We start from the raw sequence: 22797 nt of genomic DNA on the forward strand, positions 1-22797 counted from the left end.
TGTCATCGGACTAATAATCCTGAGGCCCAGGCTAATGCTTTGGGCACGTGGGTTCAAACCCAACTACAGCAGTTGGTGGAGTTTGAAATCAATTGATAAATCTGGAATATAAAGCTGGTCTCAGCGATAGTGACCATGACAACGAGCATCAATTGTTGTAAAAACCCATGTGCTTCACTGTGCCCTTTAGGGGAGGAAATCTGCCATCCTTACCTGGTCTGGCTACATGTGATTCCAGACCCATACCAATGTGGTTGACTCTTAACTGCCTAGCAAGCCACTCAGTTCAAAGGCAGTTAGAGATGGGCAACAAATGCTAGCCTTGCCAATGACACCCACATCCCATGAAAGAATTTGTTGAAAATGTGATGAAACTCCAGGTATACAAGCTATTAGCTTTATAAATTGCAACAATGGGAAACTTGTATCTCAATATAATTACACAGAGATTGCTGCAATCCAGTATAAGACACAGTCTGAATACAAGTCAACGTTCTTCATTTTTTTTTAAAAGATCACGAAAATCAAGAGCTCTTATCAAGCTGGATTCTATCAGATTAGACACAAAAAGCCAAAAGCCTCCGTTACACCAAAGGCCCAGAATTTTCATCACAGATTTTCGTATTTATATGATGTATAATGTGTCGATTTATAATACACAAACTTTAAGAATTATATACTGAATGTCACAATGCTACTTTATTGCTGTTTTGTTTTTGTTGGCATCTGAGGTCGCGTCAATTTTCAAGTGTTAAAATGGGGTCATATTGGAAAATAACTTGGGAAGCGCTGCTCTACTACAAAGAAGCCATTTCTCAGAGATAAAAACAAAAAGCTACTGCGGATGCTGGAAATCCAAAACAAAAACAGAATTACCTGGAAAAACTCAGCAGGTCTGGGCAAACTGGGCGACCGCTTTGCAGAACACCTGCGGTCTGTCCGCAAGAAAGACCCAAACCTCCCTGTCGCTTGCCATTTTAACACTGCACCCTGCTCTCTTGCCCACATGTCTGTCCTTGGCTTGCTGCATTGTTCCAGTGAAGCCCAACGCAAACTGGAGGAACAGCACCTCATCTTCCGACTAGGCACTTTACAGCCTTCCGGGCTGAATATTGAATTCAACAACTTTAGATCTTAAACTCCCTCCCCCCATCCCCACCCCGTTTCTTCCCCCTCCCTTTTTTTTCAATAATTTATACAGATTCTTCTTTTCCCACCTTTTTCCATTATTTTTAAATCTACAACTAATACCTTGTTAGTCTTTCCACCCCACCCCCACTAGAGCTGTACCTTGAGTGTCCTGCCATCCATTCTTAATTAGCACTTTTCTTAGATAATATCACCACCTTCAACACCTCTTTGATCCTTTTGTCTGTGACATCTTTTGATTATCTGCTCCTATCACTGCTTGCTTGTCCCTACAACCACCCCACCCTCAACTTCTCTCCCCCCGCCCCCCACCTTAAACCAGCTTATATTTCACCCCTCTCCTAATTATACTTCAGTTCTGTTGAAGGGTCATGTTGGACTCGAAACGTCAACTCTTTTCTTCTCCACCGATGCTGCCAGACCTGCTGAGTTTTTCCAGGTAATTCTGTTTTTGTGTTAGCCATTTCTCCAGTCAATTCTCAGCTTCCCAAATTGCAAAAATTTGGCTGTTCAACTATATTTTCATTTCAAACTGAAACTACCCTACCAAACAGGGACAGAATCTATGTCTTTAGAGTGGCGGCTGCATTATGTCTGCTTGCCATGGTCCAATTACCTGCTGCTCCCTAATGTGACTTCACCTGAACACTACCCTTGGTTCCATGTGTTTAGTTAGAGGAGATCACCTAGTATGTTGCTATAACTGTTGGCCTGCCCATTGATAAACCTTATGTTGAAACCTCCCCATCGAGTTTTGCACGTCAAATGTATCCAAGCCTACCTGTTGGTTTCCTAATAAAGGCTTAACAGGTGTTTCAATAAAGGTGTAACACCTTTATTCAAGAGAGGGAGACAAAAAGCAGGAAACTATAGGCCAGTTAGCCTAAAATCTGTCATAGGGAAATTGCTAGAATCCATTATTAAGGAGGCTATGGCAGGATACTTAGGAAATCATAATGTGATCAGGCAGAGTCAACATGGCTTTGTGAAAGAGAAACCGTGCTTAACTAATTTATTAGAGTTTTTCGAGGAAGTAACAAAAAGGTGGATAAAGGGGAACCTGTAGATGTGGTGCACTTGGATTTCCAAAAGGCATTTGATAAGATGACACATCACCGGTTACCACACAAGATAAAAGCATATGGGGTGGAGGGGGGTAACATATTGGCATGGATAAAGGATTGGTTAGCTAACAGGAAGCAGAGAGTAGGGATTAATGGATCTTTTTCAGGTTGGCAAGCTGTAACTAGTGGAATGCCACAGGGATCAGTGCCTGGGTCCTCAACTATTTACAGTTTATATCAATGACTTGGATGAAGGGAGCGAATGTATGGTAGCTAAATTTACCGATGACACCAAGATAGGTAGGAAAGTAAGTTGTCAAAGGGAGGTAGAGAGTCTGCAAAAGGATATAGCCAGGTTAAGTGAGTGGGCAAAAATTTGGCAGATGGACTGAGATGTGGGAAAATGTGAACTTATCCACTTTGGCAGGATTAACAGAAAAGTAGCATATTATTTAAATGGAGAAAATTATGTAACTCAGTGTACAGAGGGATCTGGATATTCTGGTAACTGAATCACAAAAGGTTAGTATGCAGGTACAAAAACAAAAAATGCTGGAAAAACTCAGCAGGTCTGACAGCATCTGTGGAGAGAGAAACAGAGTTAATGTTTCGAGTCTGTAAGACTCTTCTTCAGAGAGTGCAGGTACAGCAAGTGATTAGGAAAGCAAATGGAATGTTGGTGTTTTTTTGCAAGGGGAATGGAATATAAAAGTGGAGACGTTTGACTGCAGTTCCACAGGGCCACATGAGACCACATCTGGAATACTGTGTACAGTTTTGTCTCCTTATTTGAAAAAAGATATAATTGCATTAGAAGCAGTTCAGAGAAAGTTCACTAGACTCATTCCTGTGAGAAAGGGCTTATCTTATGAAGAAGGATTGAACAAGTTGGGCCTATGCCCATTGGAGTTTAGAAGAATGAGAGGTGATTTTATTGAAACACACAAGATGCTGAGGGGACTTGACAGGGTGGATACCCAGAGGATGTTTCCTCTTGTGGGGGAGACTAGAACTAGGGGACACAGTTTAAGAATAAGAAGTCTCCCTTTTAAGGTGGAGATGAGGAGAATTTGTTTTCTCTCAGAGAGTCTTTAGTATGTGGAATTCTCTTGTATGCAAGGCAGAGTTAGATAGATTTTTGATAGTCAAGGGAGTCAAGGGTTATGGGGGGGCAGACAAGGAAGTGGAGTTGAGACCACAAGCAGATCAGCCATGATCTTATCGAATGGCGGAGCAGGCTTGAAGGGCTGAATGGCCTACTCCTGATCCTAAGTCCTATGTGGCTATGTTCTATGTAACCCCTTTGTCTGTGACATGAATGCAACACTCAGACCTGTAATGGAGAAATGCATCAGTAATGTGTTACATGCGTGTAGCAACAGAATGCATGACTTTAAAAAGTGGGCTGAATTGCACCTGTCTGATTATCTCCCTTAACCTTGCTTTATGTAAAGACTAAAGGTGAACTTGATTCCCTGGGGACATTGACTAGTTGTTCCAAGTATAAAGTGGTGTCTTGTTTAAGTACTTAAAATGATGCACGTAAATCTAAGCATTAAACATTATATTGCACATGAACTGAAAACTTTTCTGTTCTCGTAGTTTATTGAAAGAAAATTCTGGAAAATCCAAAGACAAGAAGACCATGATAACATAGAAAATGTTTCCGTTGCAGATCATGCCTCCTGACAGTCAGGAAGTTGTACATGTCCATCAGGGTCATGGTAATTTAGTGGTCATTTCTCTTAATTTGTACAAATGGAATGAGATTTTCAGTTCTGCTTTTACCTAAATGCACAACATCTATGAAATCACCTTAGTGCAACATTAGATTTAAATCTCTGAAAAATCCAAACATTATTGCTCATAAATAATACGTCTGCATATTAAGTGTACGTTTTGATTTTGTTTATTGATAACCCGACAGTCTAATAATGCTTGGGTACCGTTCACGGTGCTTCAGGCACTTTTCACTATCAATAAATATACTATTTGCTTTTATTGCTATTTCTTTCTCGAGAGTCATCCGAGTGTTTTCCATGTTCTCCAGGGATATCTGGGCTTCTCTGAGTTGCTCCTGTAGGAGTGAGATGGACTCCTGGATTTCATTGACCTCACATATCAAGCTGTCAATGTTGGGAGACAAAAGGTGAGCACAGTCAGTGAGAAACCGGGTCACATGATGGAATAGCAAGAGTAAACATTTGAATAAATACCATCAGTGCACAGATCTCCAGATCAAAAACATTCTGTAGGCTTACTTAAATTGAGCAGGGTCCCTGGTGAGCTCCACATTGGGCCTGTACGTCCTCTCGTACAGTCTGGTTTGGGCGACCTTCAGTGGAGCCTCTTTATCTTTTATGGCCTGTTTTAGACGGGCAATGTTTTTCTCCTGGTCTGCAATCTGCTCGAGTATCTGTTCAAAGAGAGAACAAAAAAATGAGGATGTCACGTGCAACCTCAACAAAGTCTTCACTCAGGTAAAAGCAAAATACCGCGGATGCTGGAGATCTGAAAGAAAGACAGAAAATGCTGGAAAAGCTCAGCAGGTCTGACAGCATCGGTGGAGAGAGGAACAGAGTTAATGTTTCGAGTCTTTCAGAGCCCTGAAGAAGGACTCGAAACGTCAACTCTGTTTCTCTTCCCACAGATGCTGTCAGACCTGCTGAGAGTTTCCAGCATTTTCTGTTTTTCTTTCGAAGTCTTTATTCATTATTTCAATCCATGCAATTATTAACAGAATTTCATATTTTCCTTGGAGCAAGGTACAGTCTACTACATTCTCATATCCCGCTGATACCCCCACTTGGGCTAATTTTGTGAGATGTCACCAGCAAACACATCAAACAGAGGATTCATTTGTCATTAAAATGTGAGCCACTGCTAATTTTTCTTATTCTTTCTTGGGTTGTGGGCTAGCTAAATCATGGGTCATGGGTGCTAGGCCAGCAATTTTATTGCCAATCCTTAATTGCCCTTGCGAAGGTGGTGGTGAGCTGCCTTCTTGAACCGCTGCAGTCCATGTGTTGCAGATACAGCCATAGTGCTGTTAGGGAGGGAGTTCCAGGATTTTGACGCAGCGACAGTGAAGGAACGGCGATATAGTTCCAGGTCAGGATGGTGTGTGGCTTGGAGGGGAACATGCAGGTGGTGGTGTTCCCATGTATTTGCTATCCTTGTCATTCGAGGTGATAGAGGTCAGGCGTTTGGATGGTGCTGTTGAAAAAGCCTTGGTGCAGTGCATCTTGTAGATGGTACACACTGCTGTCACTGTGCTTCGATGGTGGAGGGAGTGAATGTTGGAGGTGGTGGACGTGGTGCCAATCAAGCAGGCTCCTTAATCCTGAATGATGTTGAGCTTCTTGAGTGATGTAGGAGCTGCACTCATCCAGGCAAGCGGAGATTATTCCATCACACTCCTGACTTGTGCCTTGTAGATGGTCGACAGGCTCTGGGGAGTCAGGAGGTGAGTTACTTGCTGCAGAATTCCCAGCTTCTGACCTGCTCTTGTAGTCACAGTATTTATATGGCTGGACCAGTTCACTTTCTGGTCAATGATAATCCGCAGTATGTAGCTAGTGGGGGTTTCAGTGATGGTAGCGACATTGAATGTCAAGCGGAGATGGTTGGATTCTCTCTTGTTGGAGATGGTCATTGCCTGCAACTTGTGTGGCGTGAATGTTATTTGCCACTTGTCAGCCCAAACTGGATATTGTCCAGATCTTGCTGCATTTGGACATGGATTGCTTCAGAATCTGGGGCGTTGTGAATGGTGCTGAACATTGTGAAATCATCAGCGAACATCCCCACTTCTGACCTTGTCATGGAAGGAAGGTCATTGCTGAAGCAGCTGAAGATGGTTGGGCCGAGGACACTGCCCTGAGAAACTCCTGCAGTGATGTCCTGGAAATGATATGATTGACCTCCAACAACCATAACCATCTTCCTTTGTGTAGGTATGACTCTAACCAGTGGAGAGCTTTCCCCCTGATTCCCATTGACTCCAGTTTTGTTAGGGCTCCTTGATGCCACACTCGGTCAAATGCTGCCTTGATGACAAGGGCAGTCACTCGCACCTCACCTCTTGCATTCAACCTTTTTGTCCATGTTTGGACTAAGGCTGTAATGAGGTCAGGAGCTGAGTAACCCTGGCGGAACCCAAACTGAGCATCAGTGAGCAGGTTATTGCTAAGCAAGTGCCACTTGATAGCACTGTTGATGACCCCCTCCATTACTTTACTGATGATTAAGAGTAGACTGATGGGGCGGGAATTTGTCGAGTCTGGATTTGGCTTTTTATGGAGAGGACATACCTGGGCAATTTTCCACATTTCTGGGTAGATGCCAGTTTGTAGCTATACTGGAACAGCTTGGCTAAGGGCATGGCATGTTCTGGAGCACAAGTCTTCAGTACTGCTGGAATGTTGTCAGGCCGCATAGCCTTTGCAGTATCCAATGCCTTCATCAGTTCCTTGATATCACTTGGAGTTGGCTCCAGTTGGAATTGGCTGAAGACTGGCACCAGTGATACTGGGGATCTCCAGAGGAGGCTGAGATGGATCATCCACTCGGCACTTCTGGCTGAATATTGTTGCAAACGCTTCAGCCTTATCTTTTGCACTAATTTGCTGGGTTCCTCCATCATTGAGGATTGGGGTTTGTTTGTGGAGCCTCCTCCTCCAGTGAGTTGTTTAACTGTCCACCACCATTCATGACTGGATGTGGCAGGACTGCAGAGCTTAGATCTGCTCTGTTGGTTGTGGGACCGCTTAGCTCTGTCTATCACTTGCTGGTTATGCTTTGTGGCATGCAAGTAGTCCTGTGTTGTAGCTTTACCAAGTTGACACCTCATTTTTAGGTATGCCTGGTGCTGCTCCTGGCATGCCCTCCTGCACTCTTCATTGAACCAGGGTTAATCTCCTGGTTTCATGTTAATGGTAGAATGGGGGTTCTGCTGGGCCATGAGGGTACAGATTGTGTTCTAATAGAATTCTGCTGTTGGTGATGGCCCACAGCACCTCATGGATGCCCAGTTTTGAGCTGTTACATCTATTCAAAGTCTATCCCATTTAGCACAATGGTAACGCCACACAACATGATGGAGGGTATCGTCAATGTGAAGGCAGGACTTCATTTCCACAAGGACTGTGCAGTGGTCCTACCGATCCTGTCATGGATAGATGCATCTTCGACAGGTAGACTGGTGAGGACGAGGTCAAGTAGGTTTTTCTCTCACCACCTGCTGCAGGCCCAGTCTAGCAGCTGTATCCTTTAGGACTCAGCCACCTCGGTCAGTAGTGGTACTACCCAGTCACTCTTGGTGATGGACATTGAAGTCCCCCACCCAGAGTACATTCTGCACCCTTGCCACTTTCAGTGTTTCCTCCAAGTTGTGTTCAGCATGGAGGAGTACTGATTCATCAGCTGAAGGAGCGCAGGACGTGGTAATCAGCAGGAGGTTTCCTTGCCCGTGTTTGACCTGATGCCATGAGGCTTCATGGGGTTCAGAGTCAATGTTGAGGATACCCAGGGCAACTCCCTCTTGACTACATACCACTGTGCCGCCACCTCTGGTGGATCTGTCCTGCCAGTGGGACAGGACATACCCAGGAGTGGTGATGGTTGTGTCTGGGACATTGTCTGTAAGGTATGATTCAGTGTGTAGAAATATGTCAGGCTGTTACTTGACTAGTCTGTGGGACAGCTCACCCCATTTTCATCAAGCCTCCAGATGTTAGTAAGGAGGACTTTGCAGGGTCGACAGGACTGGGATTGTCATTGTCGTTTCTGGTGCCTAGGTCAATGCCAGATGATCTATCCGGTTTCATTCCTTTTTGTAGACTTCATGGCGGTTTGATACAACTGAGTGGCTTGATAGGCCAGTTCAGAGGGAAGTTAAGAGTCAACTACATTGATGTGGGTTTGGAGTCACATGTAGGCCAGACCAGGTAAGGACGGCAGATTTCATTCCCTAAAGGACATTAGTGAATGAGATGGTTTTTATGACAATTAACAATGTTTTCATGGTCACTACTAGCGTGACTAGCTTTTTTTGGAATTCCAGATTTATTAACTGAATTTAAATTCCACCAGCTGCCGTGGTGGGATTTGAACCTGTGTTCCCAGAGCATTAGCCTGGGCCTCTGGATTACTAGTCCGGTGACATTACCACGCCACCGTCTCCCCCAAAAATGATATAATATTAATGACAATAATATTAACCAAATTGCTACCAATAATAATATACACGGATAAAGGCAACTTAACACATCAATGTTGTTCTTCTACAGACAATATACACAGCCAACTGCATCTCCATTAACTAACAATAAATTGCACTTATATAGCATCTTTAATATAACTACACAGTCCAAGGTGCTTCACAGCAATGTTATCAAATAAAATTTGATGCTGAGCCTCATAAGGAGATATAAGGGCATGTGGTCAAAATACTGGTCAAAAGGTAGGTTTTAAGGAGTATCTTAAAGGAGGAGAGAGAGATAGAGAGGCAGAGGGATTTAGGGAGGGAATTCCAGATCCTATGGCCTTGGCAAACAAAGGCACAGCCATCAATATTGCAGCAATTAAAATATGGGATGCTCAAGAGGCCAGAAGTGAAGGAGCTCGGAGTTTTCACACAGGGATTTACAGAGCTCAGTAGGAGCGCGGCTGTCTAACCTCCCAAAGGTTCCAAAGAGCCTCTATTTATTTGTCCTTTCAAGTAATTCAAGACAAACACCAGCATAGCTACATGAACTGTTGCCCTACATTTGCATGGCTCACTTCCTTTTAATTCAAAATTTCTTAATTCAAATTATTTTTAAATTTGGGTTGAAAAGATTTTTTAAAAAGCCTGTATGAATAGCCGCCCATAATAGTGTAAACGTTTTTAATGAAATGATCTCCAGTTTTAAGGTTATATATTTGATGTGATTTTGGAGTAAAAGTGAAACAGGATCAGTTGACCAGAAATTTACCCTTCTCAGATGATATTCCAGCTTAGCTTTTGCATCATTGAGTTCTTCCAGACGCTGGTTAAAAGCAGCATTGACTCGATCGTACTGGCAACGCAGATCTTGTGAGGTCTCGAGCAGCACATTGTCAACCAAAGCACGAAGGTTAATGGAAGCCATTCGCTCCTGTTCAGCTTTGTAAATGTTACAATGGGTGAACTGCGCCCAAGACTCTGGAGTTGAAGAGCTGTGAGGTTAAAACAAAACGCAACAGCATGAGACTCAGTGGTTATTTCTTCGCAGAATTACCTTTTGCTCTTCAAAGGAGCTGGCACAGACTTGATGGGTCGAATGGGCCCCTTCTGTGCTGTACTATTCTATGATTATGAAATGATATACATGAAGAACACAAGCTATAGTGTTGATGGGAGTGGAACAACTTTTCAGAGGGAAGTTTGCCCTGACTTAATATCAGCTTTGGCCCTGTGGTTAGCAATCTTATCTGCAAGTCAGAAAGTCACGGGATCAAGTCCCATTCCAATGACAACAACTTGAATTTATATAGTGCCTTTAATATAATAAAATGTCCCAAGGCATTTCATGGGAGTGCTGTGAAGCAAAATTGGACACTGAGCTGAAGGCATGGCCACCAACGACGGAGTGATTAAAATCGGGGATGCTCAAGGAGACCAGAATTAGATGAGCGCAGTGACCTCGGAGGGTGGTGGGCTGGAGGAGATTACAGAGATAGGGAAGGGGGAGACAATGAGGGGGGATTTGAAACAAGGATGTGAATTTTAAAATTGTGGCATTGCTTGACCAGGAGCCAATGTAGATCAGCGAGCACAGGGGTGATGGATGATTGAGTCCAAATTTTGGTTGACAGGTCAGTGCTATATTTCCAATCAGATGTTTCACTGTTGCATTCTAGTTTAAACATGCAATAAATTTTCATTACATTTGTTACTACTTTTTTATTCAATACATGTCAAGAGAAGGCTTAAGGCACCCTCTAGTGGCCCAGTTCCTTTTTACACCATGTTGATATGCTACATGCTCATGATGTACAGTCTATATCCGATATATCATGATAGGCAGCGAGCTTTACAGTGTAGCTTGGCTCATAGATGTTCTTGGAGGTTGACTGAAGGAATGGTAATGATATCACATCTACATTACAAAAAGACTTCATTGTCTGTAAATCACTTTGTATTGTTGTGAAAGGCAATAAAAGCAAGTTCTTCCCTGCTTCCTACTGTGCTTTTCCCTGCTTATAATTTATGGTCAACCAACAGCTGCCAGTGAACCAGGAACAGGAGACCTAATTGAAAACAATGGTTTGGGCCTGCTTTCTTGGGTACTGCCATAGTACCTTCCATAGTGTCTCAGTCCCAAAATTTCTTAATTCAAATTATTTCTTAATTCAGGCTGTAAAGATTCTTTTTTTAAAGTCTGTATGAATATCCACCCACAACAGCATTAACCTCTGACAGTGCAGCACTCCTTCAGTCCTGCACTGACCTGTCAGCCCAAGTTTGGACTCAATCATCTGTCACCCCTGTGCTCACTGATGTACATTGGCTCCCGGCCAAGCAATGCCACAATTTTAAAATTCACATCTTTGTTTCAGATCCCTCCATTGCCCCACCCCCTCCCTATCTCTGTAATCTCCTCCAGCCTCACCACCCTCCGAGGCCACTGCGCTCATCTAATTCTGGCCCCTTGAGCATTCCCGATTTTAACCGCTTCATCATTGGTGGCCATGTCTTCAGCTCCGGGCCGAATGTTGCTCCTTAGCACTCCCATGAAATGCCTTGGGACGTTTTATTACATTAAGGGCACTATGAAATGCAAGTTGTTGTTGTTGGAATGGAAATTGATCAGAAATTAGGGCTAGGCACCCTTGACTGGCATTTGACAACGGGTTGTAGTTAGCGGAAAACCCAAGAGTATGCTATCCATGCTGGTGCCCGGGTAGGATTGTCAACTCTCCAGGATTTTCTTGGACTTTCCAAGAATTCAAGGATTAATCTCCTGCTAGCATCCCAAGAGGAAAATCACTGGACTGTTAAATAAAAAGTGTTCTATTTCATTTTCTTCAAACTCTTTGATAAAAATATTTTTGACTTTTAAAAAATTTTGGAGATGGGAAGAAAAACTGAGTCTGTTCACTTTCTGATTGGCGAGGGCAAGGTGGTGTGCAGCATGGATGGGACTGTTTGGGTGACCAATGTGGGAACGTGGTGGCAGGGCCATTGGAGACAAGAGATCATGTGGTGAAACTCCAGGAATATGTGCAACCAGTGCTGGCAACCCCAGATCTGGGGCAAGGGTCACTGTGTGGAAGTTGAAGTGGTAAGTGGCTGGATCTAATTTCATGGGGTGCTTGATCTAATTTGGGACACTGTGGGCTTCTTTTACCAATATGTCCTGCTTGTGGGACACAGCCAAAAGGTGGGAAGGATTGTGATCCTCATCAGTCTGCTATAAGTCCCCCTGTGCAAACAACTCCAAGGTGTAATACAAGCAGAAAACGCTGGAGGTGCTCAGCTGGTCAGGTTGCATCTGTAGCTGTTTCTCTCCACAGGCGCTGCCTGATCTGCTCAGTATTGCCCATATTTTTTGTTTTTATTTTGGATTTCCAGCATCTGCAGTATTTTCCTTTTGCATCAAGGCAAAGCTGTGTCCAAACAGAGAGCCAGACCAGTTGACAAATGAAATCCCAGTTGTCTAAGGCAAGACGCATTCCAGGTCTCTCATGTCCAGACTATTTTTTAACTGGGGTTGTGTTTTCTGCACACATGAAAACAAATTTCATTAATTCCCCTCAAAATGAATTTCACCAAGTCTTCACTATCTAAGGCCGCATGTGACTCTGGCTCATGTGACCTGCTCAGATAGGAAGTAATCAATTTTAAATATCACATACTGTTTTATTTGGGTGGGCTTTGACTTGAGGGTTACTACAGGGTCTGAAGGCCCCATCAACATTATTTGATTTCTGAATATGAATTAGAGTTTGCCTTACTTGTCCTCGAACTTGGCAGAGTTTGGATGGAACTGAATGTTTGTGCTCTGGTTATTGAGGCCTCCGGCTTTGACATCAATTTTATAGGCCTCATACTTGTCTGACCAATCCATTTCCAGGAGTTCCTTAGCATCTCTGTTCCTCCTGTGACAAATGGTTTAAAGTGCACTATTAGTACAATGGAAGGATGCTTAGGATAATATCATATTATTCAAGTGCAAGGTGTTAAAGAAGGTGAATGGCGCCTTCCAAGGTGACAAAGAAGTTTTATTTTGTTCATGGCTGAACTCCCTTTACTGAAAATATAAATGTTAACTTTAAGGTTTTAGCAATACGCGCAGGGAAAAATGGATTCAATGCACGTCACAAAAGCATTAACATTCAAGCTTTATATCGGTGCCTTGCCAAGCAGCGGTTTCCATGTGCAGGTTGCAGCAGTAAGCGTCAGCTGATTATTTGGCCATAAAGAGCATCGTAACCACTTTCAACCCTGCTCTCAACCAACGTACCTGTAGACATTTTCCAGCCAGGTTCATAAGGTGGCAATTAGCATCTTCCCTCCCTCTCCCCGCCTATAGGAATGGAAGCCGATTCTGGTAGACTACCTACTGGCCCCAGCTGAGATCAGTTGAATAAAGTAAAGATGAGAATTTGAGTCCAGCGCTTTACTGATCCACATTCTCACTCAATAAACTCACCCAAGTTATTGGGAGAGTGAATTTTGGTGCAGCATTATAAAGCAGATGTTTACAATATTCTGTCAGATCGTAACCCCTGCCCTATTTATTTTCTTTTTCTTTGCCGGTTTTCATTTTTCTCTTGTTTTTCACTATTTTCTTTTCTTTTGGATGACAGCTGTTCATGATTCCGCCATTCACACCTCCTCTGGACTTATGGATGGAATTTTATGTCAGCGGGATTTTACGGTCCCACCAAAGTCAACAGAGATTTGAATGGCTCACCACATTTTACAACCCCGCCCCCACCTGTGACAGGGCCGTAAAATTCTGTCCTGCATTTTGTTTCCTTATTTGTTCCATTACCGTTCCCTCTCAGCCTTGCACCATTAACCCTTCGTCATTTAATCTCTCTTGCCTTCTACCACAGACCACAGGACTTCCCTTTTGTTCTTCTTCCCAACTTCCCCTGTCCCACCCCACACCCCGCCCCTGCATTTCATTTGCTTACAACCTGTTGTATCCTAAAACTTTTCCCAGTTCTGATAAAAGGTCATCGACCTGAAACATTAGCTGTGTTTCTCTCTCCATAGAGACTGTCAGACTTGCTGAGTATTTCCAGCATTTTCTGTTTTTATTTGCAATATCAACTTTTGAAGAGAAAACAATTAAGCCAGGCCAGAGAAAAGTGGAAATGCACAACGGGTTAGTCAGCATCTGAATGGAGGAAAAGATCAATTAACGTTTCTATCCCTGGGTTGCTGATTGACCTGTTGTGCACCTTCATTGTTTTCTGGTTTTATTTCAGTTTATACTATTTAGGCCGGGGAAACTTCTTTTTATATTTTAAAAGTTCTGACATGATAAACAGATATAGTTACAGTTTACGTTTTGAAAATTTGTACAAAACCAAGAGATGCACTGCCTAAAAGGATGATGGAAGCAGATTCAATAGTAACTTTCAAAAGGGAGTCAGGTAAACAGTTGAAGAGGAGAAAATGTACATGTGGTGTATGATAATATTAATATGTGGGTAAGAACCAGGGAGTTAGATTAATTCATTAGCTCTTCCAAACAATCAGCACGGGCATGATGGGCAGAATGGCCTTCTTCTGTGCTGCATTATTCAAATGATTCTAAGATTCTACTAAAATAAACCATTTATTTAATCAGAAGGAGAGGAGTTATGTTCCTGCAAGCATCAAGGTCTTTATCCCTGATTGGGTCCTCGGATAAGAGGGCTGATGTATGACAAGAGATCAAGTAAAAAGAGACTATATTCTCTGGAGTTTAGAAGCATGAGATGATCTCATTGAAACATGTAAAATTCTTAGAGTACTTGACAGGGTAGATGCTGAGAAGCTGTTTTATCCAGGCTACAAGTCTAGGGCTAGAGGTCAAAGCCTCAGGATAAGAGGTTGGCTACTTATGAGTAAGCTGAAGTGGAAATGTTTTCACTGATTTTTTGTTTATTCGTTCCTGGGATGTGAGCATCGCTGGCTAGGCCAGCTTTTATTGCCCATCCCTAATTGCCCGTGACAAGGTGGTGATGAGCTGGCTTCTTGAACCACTGCAGTCCATGTGGTGCAGGTACACCCACAGTGCTGTTAGGGACGGAGTTCCAGGATTTTGACCCAGCGACAGTGAAGGAACGGCGATATATTTCCAAGTCAGGATGGTGAGTGGCATGCAGGTGCACTTACAGGTGTTGGTGTTCCCATGTGTCTGCTGCCCTTGTCCTTCTAGGTGGTCGCGGTTGTGGGTTTGGAAGGTGGGAGCGAATCTTTGGAATTCCCTGCCCCAGTGAGCTGTGGATGCTTAGTCATCGAGTTTATTCAAGACTCACAGTTACACATTTTTGGATACAAAGGGGATCCAGCGATATAGGGATTGGGCAGGAAAGTGAAGTGAATGTGAAAGTTCAATCATGATCTTATTGAACAGTAGAGCAGGCTCGAGAAGGAATATGGCCTACTCCAGCTCCTACTTCTTATGTTCTGATGTGTACTGTAGATGGGTACGTGGTGGAAAATTCCTCCAGTTAGTGCCCTAACTAGAATTTTTCAGTTTCTGTAACACTGCATCTGAACTAGCGACTATTACAGTAAAATCTTTGAATTCATTTAATTTCCCCATTTAATTTATCACTGATTAAAAAAAACAATAAAAACTAAAAAAACAATAAAAAGTAACCAAAAACTAAAATGACTCACAATCATTTGCAATTTTTTTAGATAAAGGATCCTGGCCTTCCCCTGTAAACATAATATATAAAAATATTGAGTAATGGCGTAGAGTGTAAATTTAAGACATCTCTGTAGGTTACTGTCCCTTCAGTAGGTAAGTAAGTAACTTGAAATTGAAGCTATAATGTAGAATGCACTGGAAGAGCAATGAATTAGTAATGAATCTAATGCCATCTTGTCCCTGACAATTAACTTACCTAATCTGCTTAATGACCTCATCCAAAGTTCTCTTCAAAACTCCTTGTACATTTCGAATTAGATCAACTTCCTGCATTAAAAAGAAATAACTTTATAGGATGTTGCTTCTGAAATAGTCCATTACTGGTGGAGCTTTCTCTGTTTGGTACTCCTGAGTGTGAACTGTTGCAAATCCTGTGTGTGTGTTAGCCATATGCAACATTCACAAGAGTTAACTGACATTTGCAACGCAGTAACATGTATCAGCCTGGCTCAGTGGCTAGCATTCTCACTGCTGAATCAGTAAGTCATGGGTTCAGGTCCCACTCCAGGTCTTGTGCACAACAATCTATGGTGACACTCCAGCGCTGTGCAATCAGAGGTATCATCTTACAGGTGAGATGTTAATCCGAGGCCTGGTTTTCATACTCAGGTGGATGTAAAAGATCCTATGGCACTATTTCAAACAAAAGCACATCTCTGGTATCCTGGCTAATATTTATCCCTCAATCAACATCACAAAAAAATTATCTGATCACATTACTGGTTGTGGGAGCTTGCTGTGCACAAATTGGCTGCTGCGTTTTCTACATTAGAATAGTGGCTGCAGTTCAAAAGTAGATCATTGGCTGTAAAGTGCTTTGGGATGTTTTGTGGTCATGAAAGGCGCTATATAAATGTAAGTCTTTCTTTATTTCCTTGTTTGCCTCATTTCTCTTTCCTCCCCTCCTCTCCTAAATGTACTGACTCATACTGAAGATAGTCCTATGGATGCCAGTAGCCTATAGGTGCCTGAACCTTCAATCCTGGTATGGCTCAGTACCATAGGTAAAAACAAAAAGCTAAAAGCTACTGCGGATGCTGGAAATCCAAAACAAAAACAGAATTACCTGGAAAAACTCAGCAGGTCTGGCAGCATCGGTGGAGAAGAAATCAGAAGAAATAACTGATTTCTTCTCCACCGATGCTGCCAGACCTGCTGAGTTTTTCCAGGTAATTTTGTTTTTGTTTTGGCTCAGTACCATGTTGGGTAGCTGACTCCGCTTTACTTCTGACTTGCCCTAGATTACCGCTCTCCTAATTTTTCAGGTGTTAGCCATTGATGATTCAAATGTTTACACATTCAGGCTATTTGTTCCATTAATCTAATGGCACAGATATTGCTTGAAATTGAATCTTAATAGTCCTATGACAGTGATACGATATTTACATGGTAACAGTTGCTCATATAAAGAATATGAAACTAACAGAGGTGATTGGCCTTTGTATCAGCTTACAGTTGCACTGGTGCTGCCTGTACTGGGCTCAGTAAAATGGGAAGCTTCCTATTTGGGATTTCACTGTCACTGTAAAATACTGCACTGTGGGCAGGAAATTTGTCAAGAGATTAATGAACTCAACAGGTGTGTAGAATTATCAATAGTTGGGAATGGCTATGATTTTCTCCAGGGGTTCAAAGTCAATGAAAGTAGCCTGAGTATTTTAAGAGTGTCATATAAATACAATATTAGTTGCCAAGCACATGTTCCTTTTATGTCATCTAAAATGTATACAGTGGTCTCGGTATAATGATAACAGTGCTAATGACTGTACAAAACAGCATTGACGTTTCACAGGTTGAACAACAAAAATTACCTTTGCAGAATATTAAATGATTCACAGAAGAGGGTGGCAAAGATTTTTTCTCTTGTTTGCAGATTATAATTATAAGGGGATTACAATGCACATGAATGCTACAGAATTTAAACTGACCAGCTCGAGTATGTACATCTTCTGTCTTTATTTAATAGATATATTGATATTTTTCCAGCTCATTTACTTGAGATGATTGCACTCTCTCCCATGTTAAAATACATAAATAATTTTCTTGCTGACCCACATAACAATAAACTACTTTTAAAACCACTGTTGTTATGAAACACTTTGGAACATCCTGAGCATGTGATAAGCTGCCATATAAAAGCAAGTTCTTTCTACTAGCTAAAAACAAGATCAGATCAAGAACACATCAAGGCAGTTTTCTGTATTGATATGTTAGCATAAAAGGTCAGTGCAACAATTTGGAATTTTGTTTTTAATCCAATGAGATTGCTTACTTGCACCCATGCATAACATTCTTTTGAAGTTTTTACAGGCAGCAATTCAAATATCATCTGATTCAGCAACAACCAAAATGACAACTTGCATTTATATAGCACTTTTAACACAGTAAAACATCCTAAGCCATTTCTCAGGAGCGTTCACAACAAAATTTGATATAGAGCCACATTAAAAAAATAGGGCAGCCTGGTCAAAGATGTAGGTTTTAAGGAATGTCTTAAGGGAAGAGAGAGAACCATGGAGAGGCAGAGAGGTTTAGAGAGAGAATTCCTGAGCTTAGAGCCTTGGCAGCTGAAGACATGGCCACCAATGGCAGGGCAATGAAAATTGGGGGTGCGTAAGAGGCCAGAATTACAGGAGGGCAGATATCCCAGAGACTTGTAAGGTTGAGGGGGGTTACAGAGATATGGAGGGGAGAGGCCATGAAGGAATTTGAAAACAAGGATGAGAATTTTAAAATTGAGGCTTTTCCAGACAAGGACTAAGATGGGCTGTACAACCCATAAAACCTTCCGTTACATGTTTACATTGGTACATGAGTCACAGGGAAGGAGAAACAGTCTTCCTGCCTGTTTATTCATATCAATAAAAATACTTATCTTGATAGCATTAAGATTTCAGCATGAGAATTGGTGGATGTGCTTAGTCATATATATATGAACCTTGAGTTGGTAGTTGATTGTATTGAAATATTTGTTCCTTTCCACCTAATTTTTCACGGTGACCATACCAGATTGCTATTGCTCAAGCAGTAAGGTTACTGATAGGTAACATGATAGGTTTACTGATAAGGTTTGACCTGATATCGATCACACACGATGACAAGTCTAGCTAACAAGTATAGCAGTGAGCACTCTGAAAGGCTCACCACAGCAATCATACAGCAACGCATGGTAAATTAACCCATGTGTCAAACATTCTTAACTCAATTTGATTTTGCTTCTTGTTGATTTATGAGGTGGATAGTGGGAGAGGGGCTTTGAACACAGCTAACATGTCTGATTAAAGCCTGTGTCAAATTGAGGATCTGTGCACAGATCCCAGAAAAAATAAAAGTCTCTAAATCCCAATAGGACACTCAGAGACCTGGCATGGGCATGATGAGCTGAGTTGCCTCCTTCTCTTGTGCCCTTGCTCCCACCAATAGTGGATAGTGGATCAATAATATTGCAGTTGGGTTGACATCTTTCATCGCTCCATCATTGGTGGCCATGCCTCCAGCTGCCTAGGCCTTAAGCTCTGGAATTCCTTCCCTTACCCTCTCTGCCTCTCTATCCTCCTTTAAGATGTTCCTTAAAGCCAACCTCTTTGACCAAACGCTTAGTCACCTGCCCTAATATCTCCTTGTGTGACTCAGGGTCAGATTTTGCTTGATGAAGCTGCTGTGAAATTCCTAGGGACATTTGCTACTTGAGGGTGCTATACAAATGCTCTTGTAGTTGATGTTATTAGGATGTGTTCCTGGGGAGACAGTGGCATAGTTGTATTGTGACTGGACTAGTATTCTAGAGATCCAGGGTAATCCCCTGAGGACCTGGATTTGAATCCCACCATGGCAGGTGGTGAAATTTGAATCCAATAAGAATCTGGAATTATAAGTCTGATGATGACGACCATGAAACCATTTCTGATTGTCATAAAATCCCATCTGGTTCTCTTATGTCCTTTAGGGAAGGAAATCTGCCGTCCTTATCTGGTCTGGCCTACATGTGATTCCAGGCAACTCCAGGCCCACACCAGTGTGGTTGACTCTTAAATGCCCTCTGAACAAGGACAATTAGGGATGGGCAACAAATGCTGGCCTAGCCAGCAACACCCACATCTCGTGAACGAATTTTTAAAAAGTTGCTGTAGAATACAAACTATCACTGGCATCACCTGAGCTCTGCTGTGGGTTGATAACTGTATCTCAACCCCCAAGAGGGGAGAGTTCTGCACATTCACATCTGTATACAGAGCTTCTCAGCCTAGCTAATAGACTAGGAAGGGGCTTGAATTTTCTCAGATCGTTAAAAAAAAACTGATGACAAGTGCTTTGGAGGGCGGACTAGCCCCTGGGCACTTTTGAATCCAGTTTGACACTGCGCTGGCAGCAGGGTGCTTCCCCAAGCGCACCTCATAGCAGCTGTGTCCAGGAGTCACAGATGGAACATAGGAACAAGAATAAGACATTCAGCCCCTCAAGTCAGCTTCACCATTAAAAGAGATCATGGCAGGTTTGCATCTCAACTCCATTTACCCACTTTGGGTTCATATCCATTAATATCCTTGCCTGCCAAAAGATGATCAATCTCAGTTTTGACATTCTCAACTGACCCCGCCCCCACCCCCACAACAGCTTTTGTTAGGGGTGGGTGGGGCTCATGGCTCCCAGATTGCCACTACCTTCTGTGCAAAAAGGTATTTCCCTGACAGGTTTGGCTCTCATTTTAAAATTGTCCTCTTGTCCTGAACTCCCTCCATCAAATCCTTTAATTATCTTAAAACACCTCGATTGAATCGCCCCTTAATCTTCCATATTCACGGGTATACAAGCCTAGTCTATGCAAGTCTAGGCTAGGCTTCATACTTAAACCCTTTAAGCCCTGGTATCAAGCTGCGCCGCACCCCCTCCATGGTCAACATTTCCTTCCTGAGGTGTGGTGCCCAGAGTTGAATTACTTCAGATGCTGCCTAACCAGAGCTTTGCACAACTATAGCATAAATCCCACCCCCTTTGTCTTCCTGCACCCACCACCCCCTTGAGATAAAGGCCAACAATCCATTAATCTTTTTCCCAGCAGTCATTTCTGTAGATGCCCCCTTCCACAATTGGCTTCTGACTGTGAGAAGGTGGCCCTGGTGTGGAAGAGTGGTAGCCTCTTTGCAGAGATGCAATTCACTGCAATCGTTTAAGCAACAACTTGGGGGGAGAACATTGCATCTGGCACTCACCTTGAGCAGCTCATCTTCCACCCTGTCTTTGACCAGGTCGGAGCCTTGGCGCCTTTCCCTGTTTTGCAGGTTATCGGTTGAGACGAACATGGCGATCTCGACGGCGTCCAGGGCAATCTGCAGGCGTCTCTTCTGCTGGAGCAGAAGTTCCGTCTCGGCCAACAGGTCCTCGATTTCCCTTTTCAGCTCCGACTTCCAGAAGAAGATGTCCTGCAGCCTCTCGCCGATCTTCTTGGTGGAGGTGGCTTGGGTGTCCTGGGTCAGCTTCTCCCTCTCTGACATCAAGCTCTTGGACTCGTTTTGCACGTTTTCCGCCGTGTCCCGGTCGGCGAAGGCCTGGTAATACTTGGCATAGTTGTTCTGCGCCCATTCCTCGGGGATGTACTTGGCTGTCCTGAACCCTGCAGTGGCCAAGCCAGCAGAGGAGTGCAGACCCTCATTCCGGATCATGCAGTATGGTTTGCAAGGCAGTTCCTCCTCGGGAATGCATCGCGCGACTTGCGGATGAGTCACTAGAACTTCTCCAACAGACATGGTTTTAATGTTTAAAGTTCCCCTCTAAGTATTTTATTCCCCTATTTAAAGATATATAGAAAGACACACACACATATATATATAAGGTTTACTGAGTGGGGTTCGAACCCTTGCCTCCTCCTCAGCTTTGGTTACTCCAATGTGTTGCGAGCGTCGCGTTGCTTGGCTACCCGGGGCTGTTACTATGGTAACAACGCGTTGTTACGAAGCGTGATCCTCTGTAGACTCGACTCGACTAGACTTGAGCAGTTCGTTGCTGCAGCTGCTCCCCCTGCTGTCTTAACGCGCCACACGCTGCTGTTGCCATGAGACTGGTAAAACTTTATACTGTTGTAGTTAACCGTTTTTAAGTAGCGGTCATCTTCTTTAAAGAAAATGGGCCGAATGGCTTCCTTCTGTGCCGTAATACCTCCACGACTCTATAACACAAGAACTAGGTGCTGGACTAAGCCATATGGCCCTTCCAGCCTGTTCTTCTACCTCGACTCCACCTTCTCACACTATCCCCATATCCCTAAATTCCCTTAGAACCCAAAAATCTATCAACCCCTGCCTTAAATCTACCCAGTGACTCAGCATCTGCAGCTCTCTGGGGTAGAGAATTCCAAAGTTTGACAACCCTTTGAGTGAAGGAATTTCTCCTCCTCCTCAGTCCTAAATGGCTGCCCTCTTATTCTGAGAGTGCTCCCCGATCTTCCTTACCTTTTTATTCTAGTTAATTTGCCACTGAAATCGAAATATGGAAGTGTGGTATATGTATCTATCATCCAGTCCCCAATAAAATGATGGTAGGATGGAGTTATCAAGCCTCTGGGATTCACATGGAGTCTCCAACGATTAAACATTGATCTTCAGGACACTGCTAATGGCAACTCATGGGAGATTAAAGAAAAAGTGTGTAGAAATGTAATTTGCTTTGAACATTCATTAGTTATAATAATATTGGGGGACAAATGTAAGAGCTGTTTGACTGCCAGTCATGTATCATCAATCAGATATTAGAGGCTTAATGGCTTTCCAATTGACATGGCAAGACAGCAAAGCTGCACGTGTAAGAGGATTAATGACAGGAGTGTGGGATTGAGATGTTTAGAAGCAGGGCTCTTGTAGTGAAACCTCAAAGAATACGTCCAAGCAGAAATGGCAACCCTATGTCTCACCCGAATGCTTTTCTGCAAACCTACTTCAAGTTAAAGGTTAATCTTGTTATGATATGGCAGGTGGTTTTTTTGCCAGGCTGACCAAATCCCCAAGAGAAACTTGGCCACGCTATCACAACAATTTTGCAATTTGTATTTATTACAAGAAAGTTTGTGCACTGAAGTCAGAAGCAGTGAGTTCACTACCACCTTTAGAAATTTTAAAGATTAAATTAAAACATTTATTAACAAAAGAAAAGAAAATGTAAACACACAAGACTACAGTTACACAGTTACATTTAGTTTTATAACAGTTCTCACAAGATTTCTACTTAACTAAACTCCGAACTACACACCCCTTTCAGGCAACAGTCCAGATAGATTCTGAATCTATAAAACATCCTGCAATATTACCATGAGCACCCACTGTTGCTATCAGGGAGGTATTTCACAGCTTCCTTCTCCCTCTCATTCGACAATGGAACCCCAAAGGCTTTTAACAAAACCTTGGCTACTGGAACAGCAAACTTCTCCAGGGTGGCTAGAGACTTTACCCACAAGTCTGTTTCACACAGTGCACCTTTCAAGATCTCACACAGTCATATCCCACACAGCTTTCCAATTTTCTTTAAATATATTTTCTCCCTTTTGATCTGTAAATCCCATTGTTACAACCTTTCTTTGGAAGTTACTTTTCCCAGAATATAAAAATCTTTCATGTTGTCATTATGACCAGCACTTTTGGGAAAAATAAACTTAACAACTTTGTCTTATTTATCTTGTCAGTTGTAAACAT

The 22797-nt window shown here is 42.8% G+C and overlaps 1 protein-coding gene and 1 long non-coding RNA gene across 2 annotated transcripts in view; one reads left to right on the forward strand and one right to left on the reverse strand.

Moving 5' to 3' along the window:
- The first annotated feature begins 3103 nt into the window (after nucleotides 1-3103).
- Nucleotides 3104-22797, forward strand: part of LOC144690986 (uncharacterized) — a 29648-nt gene continuing 9954 nt past the window's right edge. Inside the window, exons 1-4 of the long non-coding RNA XR_013579023.1 lie at nucleotides 3104-3937; nucleotides 4264-4362; nucleotides 4979-5085; nucleotides 8054-8161. This is a non-coding gene — a long non-coding RNA (uncharacterized LOC144690986). The remainder of the gene's footprint in view (nucleotides 3938-4263; nucleotides 4363-4978; nucleotides 5086-8053; nucleotides 8162-22797) is intronic.
- On the reverse strand, nucleotides 3933-20913 carry tekt4 (tektin 4). The gene is made up of 6 exons (XM_078558931.1): nucleotides 20329-20913; nucleotides 15315-15385; nucleotides 12195-12338; nucleotides 9191-9413; nucleotides 4475-4629; nucleotides 3933-4339 (listed from the first exon to the last, which is right to left on the reverse strand). Exons 1-6 carry the CDS (start codon nucleotides 20860-20862, stop codon nucleotides 4123-4125), a joined length of 1344 nt encoding a protein of 447 aa, XP_078415057.1. The 5' UTR covers nucleotides 20863-20913; the 3' UTR covers nucleotides 3933-4122.

The sequence above is a fragment of the Cetorhinus maximus genome, chromosome 15 (assembly GCF_964194155.1).
Source record: "Cetorhinus maximus chromosome 15, sCetMax3.hap1.1, whole genome shotgun sequence".
Taxonomy (NCBI): Eukaryota; Metazoa; Chordata; class Chondrichthyes; order Lamniformes; family Cetorhinidae; genus Cetorhinus; species Cetorhinus maximus.

Coding starts and splice junctions, on each gene's coding strand:
- tekt4 (XM_078558931.1), bottom strand. CDS start 20,862: ATGTCTGTTGGAGAAGTTCTAGTGACTCATCCGCAAGTCGCGCGATGC. Junction 12,339..15,314: donor GAGGTCATTAAGCAGATTAG/GTAAGTTAATTG, acceptor CATTTGTCACAG/GAGGAACAGAGATGCTAAGG. Junction 9,414..12,194: donor TCTGCCAAGTTCGAGGACAA/GTAAGGCAAACT, acceptor TTAACCTCACAG/CTCTTCAACTCCAGAGTCTT.